At 40.6% G+C, this 6,491-nt stretch overlaps 1 protein-coding gene across 1 annotated transcript in view; it reads right to left on the reverse strand.

The window, feature by feature from the left end:
* The window catches only part of lama2 (laminin, alpha 2), a 167,979-nt gene that overhangs the window by 135,145 nt on the left and 26,343 nt on the right, over nt 1-6,491 (reverse strand). The window contains 2 exon segments of the mRNA XM_020603945.1: nt 2,699-2,811; nt 4,737-4,907. Coding sequence (XP_020459601.1) covers nt 2,699-2,811; nt 4,737-4,907 — 284 coding nt within the window.

The raw sequence follows: 6,491 nt of genomic DNA on the forward strand, positions 1-6,491 counted from the left end.
CCCGGCCCCCACCTATCAGTGGATTACTAGCTTTCTGACAGACAGGGAGCAGCAGGTGAGGCTGGGGAAAACCACATCCAGCACCCAAACAATAAGCACAGGTGCCCCCCAGGGATGTGTGCTCTCCCCTCTGCTGTTTTCACTCTACACCAAGGACTGCATCTCGTAGGACCCCTCTGTCAAGCTTCTAAAGTTTGCAGATGACAACGGTCATTGGTCTCATCTGAGACGGTAACGAGTCAGCCTATAGACGGGAGGTTGAGCAGCTGGTGCTGTGGTGTAGCCGCAACAACCTGGAGCTGAACACGCTCAAAACAGTGGAGATGACAGTGGACTTCAGGACGAACCACCCCACCTTACTCCCCCCTCACCATGCCCAGCACTGTACCAGCAGTAAAGTCCTACAAGTTCCTGGGATCCACTATCTTTCCAGACCTGAAGTGGGCATCCACCATCAGCACCATCCCCAAAAAGGCACAGAGAGTGTGTACTTCGGGCGCACGCTCAGAAAGTTTGCCCTGCCTCAGGAGCTGCTGATACAGTTCTACAGAGGAATCATCAAGTCTGTTCTCTGCATCTCCATCACTGTCTGGTTTGGCTCAGCAACCAAACAGGACAAGTACAGACTTCAGCGGACAGTGAGGACTGCAGAAAAGGTCATTGGTGTGAGCCTGCCCTCCATGGAGGACCTGTACACCTCACGGGTCAAAAGGTGGGCGGAGAGGATCACTGCAGATCCCTCACACCCCAGATACAATCTGTTTGAACTCCTCCCCTCTGGATGGCGTTACAGGTCATTGTGCACCAAGACAACCAGGCACAGGGACAGTTTCTTCCCCCTGGCTGTCGCTCTGATGAACACTTAACCAATGACAGTATGACTGGACAATAACCCTCAGTGCAATACCTGTAAATATACCTCATACAGATTACACAGACTCATACAGGTCTCTATTTTTAAGAACTCTATTTTTATCTCGTTTCCTAATGAACATTCCTTTGTCTGTCCGCATTGTTTACTGTCTGTTTATTTTGCATTGTTTGTTTATACTGTTTACTTTGTTATACTACACAACCTTATGTTTGTATATTGTTTACTTGCCCCTTGCTGTTGACTTGCATGGGGACATGCATGTGCACATTGAGAGCCGCTGTACCAGAGTCAAATTCCTTGTGTCCAACACACCTGGCCAATAAAGCTGATTCCAATCTCAGGTAGTTCAATCATGTTTTCTCCTCCCACATCTCCCTTTTACAAAAAAAGCGGTCATTTCATAAATGGTGAACTGAATAAGGCAAAGCTCATTTGTTTGGGTCCTTTGCATTATTCATGGGTGAAACAAGAATATGACCGTGGACAACAACAGACCAGTATTTAATGAAATGAAAACCAGAACAATTACTACTTTATGCCAAGATGGACACTATGGGATGGTTTTCCACTGAAATAAATACATATAAAGCAACACAACTCTATGAAGACGTCAAACACAGCTATTATAAGAAGATGACTGTTAATGGGCTCAAGAGATGGTCACTGAGAAATGGCACACTGGTATTAAAAAGCTTTTAGAGATGCTCATGATAAATGGAGCAAGAGGACGATTTTTTTATACTTTCACACATTGTTAACTTCTTTACCAGGCTGCCAGTAGTTTTAGTTTTTTTTCTCCATTCATTTTTTGTGCACTTCTATGAAGATTTGACTGTGAATGAGAGCAAGAACAGTGTGTGTACATGTCATTCACCTGCTCTACACACCAATATTACAATCAGGAGTGACTGACTGAGCGAGTGGCCATTCATTGGTCACACCACTCCAGTGACAGGTGTGAAAATGTGTGTGTTGGAGAGACCATTTAAGGGTGCATATATTCTGCAGCCGCACTACAGCGGTGAGAGGTGTGACTGATGGGCCTGAAGTCATTAACACGTCAAGATGGCTGCTACTCTACTGTACTTCCTGCCCAGAGTTTCAATTCTCTATGACGTTTGGCAAAAAAGCTAATAAGAATCACCTCAGTTTTGCCACTAATTTGTTCCATGTTCTCTCTGTGCCTCTAAATTCAATTCGATTTCAGATGAGTATTATGAGGGTGTCTGAAATACTCCAGTATTTACTTACACAGGCACTGGACTCCTAACCTTTAGAGCAATTTTTGACAGGCTTCGCTTAATTGACTGGAAGCTTCTTGTGAGCTAAAGTCTCTCGGAATCATTAGTTTTATTCCCGTGACATCTACTGTACTGTACATAATTACAATCTGGCAGTCTAATCTGTCTAAACTAAACAAGATGTCTTAAATCATCCCACACCAGTACACAGCCCCTCAATCACAAAGATCGCTGCCAAGCTTTTCAAATCCAAAATGGAAACCCATTATTTAAGGAGTGACACGCGTGTGTGAAATGACTGATAGCAAAGTTGGTTTAGTTAATTCCAGCACTGCTAAAACAATAGCAGGTATCATAACTCTCTGGATGACAAAATTATGACACCTCCTTTAAAGTGCTGCATATTTAAATGATTAACTACTTGCTCTAATTGTATTTTCACTGACATTGCATTTATACTGCTCTGACAATATTCAGGCTGGTGTGTTAATGTAAACTGGGAAGACGATGGCAGAGAAAGCAACATCTGGACAGAAAAGCAGCATGGTGGAACTAGTAGTAACACAAGTGTGTGCGTCTCTACCTGTTTCAAGTCCAGTGTGATGGTCACATAGTGGTACTCATTTCCATTTTTGATGGACGGACTTTGCCACCAACGGTTGGTCCCATCTATTGCATGTTTTATGGGAAAATGCTCTGTACACACAAAAAGAGAAGGAGAACGACATCATGTGAGGGGGAACATGGCAGGTGTTTTATTCTATTCAGATTCTGAATATATAAACATCTTTTTAGCCTTGAATCCACCTTGTTAATTGAAAAATTTTCATCTCCACTCTTTTTTTTTATTCTGGTATTTTAATCCCTAAGGCCAGATATCAAAAGAACTTTTTTCTACCTTGAAAAATAAAGAATAATCAGTTTTCATTTTACTTCAGATTATTTCATTTTGGGAGCTGTTACCACTTGACACGAGCGCTTTAATGGAACAGGCATATAAAACCCAATAATAGTTTATATGGTGACGGTAACTACAGTTTGTGTGTGTGTTGGGTGGGATTGTTTGGGTGTATGGGTGTGTGTGTGTGAGTATATTTAAGAAAAGGTGTGGCGTTTCAGCTTGATTGACAGCTGCCAATCACCAGGCTACTTAACTGACATTTCTGTTAAGAGCCAAGGCAACGATCACTGGTAAGATGAAGTTATATTGGATATACTGTATATGTGTTTTGGTAAAACTCCTCTCCGCTCCTTCTCCTCTCTTTTTAAGCGCCATCCTTTCCCCCTCATCTTTTATACTCTTGTACAAAATACTGAAATCCTGCAAAAATCATCATTCGATAGGTCAGTCTGTCTGCTACAAACCAGTTGATTAATCTGTTAACCAGTAAATAGGAAAGCAATGGTCCGACATTTTGGTAAACACACTTATTTGCCTCCTTTCAAAGAATGAGACAAGTAGATTTATATCATTGTCTCATCTGTCCATTAAATATAAAGCTGAGGCCAGGAAACAAAAAAGCATTACAAAATCTGAAATTAACAACTACATATTGATTATTTAATTGATCTTCTCATATAACTCTCAGCAGGGAAGCAAATACTTCTACATCCAAACCATCTGTTTAACACTAAGCAAGTCGAACGCTCATTGAAATTAAAACTACAGTATATGTACTTTAACTTAAGGTAACACTAGCATGAAACTCCAACTCAATCCACTCTGCTCCGCCCAGCACTCCCTCTCCCTGTTCCACTCCAATCTGCTATGCTCCACCACACTCCGCCCAGCTCCGCCGTGCTCCGCCCAGCTCTTCAAATATTTGTTATGAAATTACAAGAAATGAGAATGTAACAAAAATTACTGATCAAGAAGAAAAAACTGAAAATCTCTGATTGATTAGAGAGCTCCTGCTCTAAACCTTTAGAAGCTAATATCTCTGCACTGTTGTTAATGCTGTTCAATGAGCCTGAGTCACAGGAGGCTTCGGCAGCACCTCTCACATTAAGACAAGTTTTGGAGCAGATTTCTACAAAGAAAAAATGAAAAAGTTACATAGTTACTGTCGCTTTAAGTACATCCAAGTCTTAGATCTTAGTACTGAGAGAAAGATGTGTTTTAACATTTCAGTCACAATTCATCTTTCTTTCATATTCTCACCCCCTCACTCTTCCTGCTCTCTTTTCTCATTCCCTTTTTGCAGCAGTATATTCTTTTTATTTCTCTCACCTCGGGTGAACCTGTTACACTCACTGTCTGGACCAGCCAGCGAAGTCAACCTGAGCTAACTGGACTCACGAGCTGAGGGCTGACTCAGCAGTTTGTTGGCTAACCGACTGCTTCACTGACTGACTGGCTATTTAACTGGCTGAGCAGCTATTTGATTAAATAACTGTCTAGTTGGTTGTTTCAGTTATGATTGCAGGCTAATTCTGCACTGTCATCTTGTCACATCGCGATGGATTTCTCAGCTCATGTGGTAATTATCACTTCAGAGAAAATAACTGGTTAACATCTGGCCAATCAGTCTAAATAACTAATCTAGCATGATTAATTATTGTAATAACTGCCTAGAAGGCTTCTCTGTGTGTGTGTGTGTGTGTGTGTAAATCTTTGTTACCAGCTGGATTTGAACTTCTTTGGTCGCAGATTCGACACGGAGGGTCTTTAACCCGGTCACCTGGTACGTGATCCACCAGCTTACAGGACGTCTCTGGACCCATTGAACCACAGGTAGCATTAGCCTCAATATCCGCCATGGACGCCAGATTCAACAGGGCTGGAAACAGTCCTGGGAAGAAAACACACAGGCAATTAAATGCAGAAATAGATGATGAAACACAAACAGCTGTATGCACTGGTAGTGATGTCAGTTACAAATAAAGATGCAGCCGCTTCAAACTTTCTGAACAAAAAGATTGTTAAAGGTCTTATACTTTGGAAAATACATATTTCTGTGTGGCATACACCGATCAATCTCCTCATTTGGCTGCGAGTTTGACAGCAAACAAGTGGGCCTAATTCACCAATCATTCTTAAGAACAAATTTCTACTTACATGATTCCGGCATTCACCACTGTTTTCTTATCTGGGATTTCGTCTTAGGTAAGAACAGAATCTAGAATCTGAGGTATTCTCATGTGATGGCACACGAGTGTGGAGATTATAGCCCCAGTGTGGTGACCTTTCTTACAAACAATTTTAAGAAAAAAAAACTTATTTCCAAAAATATCAGGTGATTCCTTTAAATTTACTAAATATTACAAAGCTGTATTATAAATTTGACAAGTGAATACACAGAAATGTTAAGTTCTATTGTGTAGTTGGATCATCACTAATTACAGACCTTCAAATGAGGTGAAGCTGGTTTTCTTCTTCAAGCAAAAATTAAAAAAAAAAACCATTAAGTGTTCAACTGCCAACTATGGGGGTTATTAGAAACGTATCCTGTACGTGCTGCTTTGCATACAGATTTTATTTATTTTCAAGTCATTATAATTGTCAGTTTCTCTGCCTTGTTCCGAGGGAGCCAGCAAATGCTTGTATGCGTGTTGTACTGAGGTTATGAGTAATTAGCCTGGAACATGAGGGGGAGGGCGGGCGTCTTACTGCATCCAAGTTAGTTAATCTGGGTGTATTTTTGGTACGGTGTAATGCAATTTACATCATTTACCTTCACAGATAGAGAGCTGTGTTCATTTCTTCTTAAAATAAAAAGAACACAGAATATTTCTGGCCAGCTTTCAACAATGCATATTTCTCAGTGCTGGAGGGAAAGATACTCACTAACTTCATTCCTATGTTGTGTCACTGAAACAGGTGAGCCAGTACTATCAGTTTAATTGCAGTGTCTTGGTCTTGACTTGGTCAAACAGAGCAAAATTGATCAACTTCTAAAAATCTTCATTATCAAAATTGCCATGAGAAAAACAACTTGAACTGCATGGTGCCATGTGAATACAACCTCTTTCTCTTCTGTCATGTGTCATAAACTAAGAAAATGTGGAAGTATTCATACACAAAAGCACGAACCAGTCAGTGTATTCTTGAAGACATACAGTGGGTACGGAAAGTATTCAGACCCCCTTAAATTTTTCACTCTTTGTTATATTGCAGCCATATGCTAAAATCATTTAAGTTCATTTTTTTCCCTCATTAATGTACACACAGCACCCCATATTGACAGAAAAACAGAATTTTTGACATTTTTGCAGATTTATTAAAAAAGAAAAACTGAAATATCACATGGTCATAAGTATTCAGACCCTTTGCTGTGACACTCATATATTTAACTTAGGTGCTGTCCATTTCTTCTGATCATCCCTGAGATGGTTCTACACCTTCATTTGAGTCCAGCTGTGTTTGATTATACTGA

The sequence above is a fragment of the Monopterus albus genome, unplaced genomic scaffold (genome assembly GCF_001952655.1).
Source record: "Monopterus albus unplaced genomic scaffold, M_albus_1.0 scaffold63.1, whole genome shotgun sequence".
NCBI classification, from domain to species: Eukaryota; Metazoa; Chordata; class Actinopteri; order Synbranchiformes; family Synbranchidae; genus Monopterus; species Monopterus albus.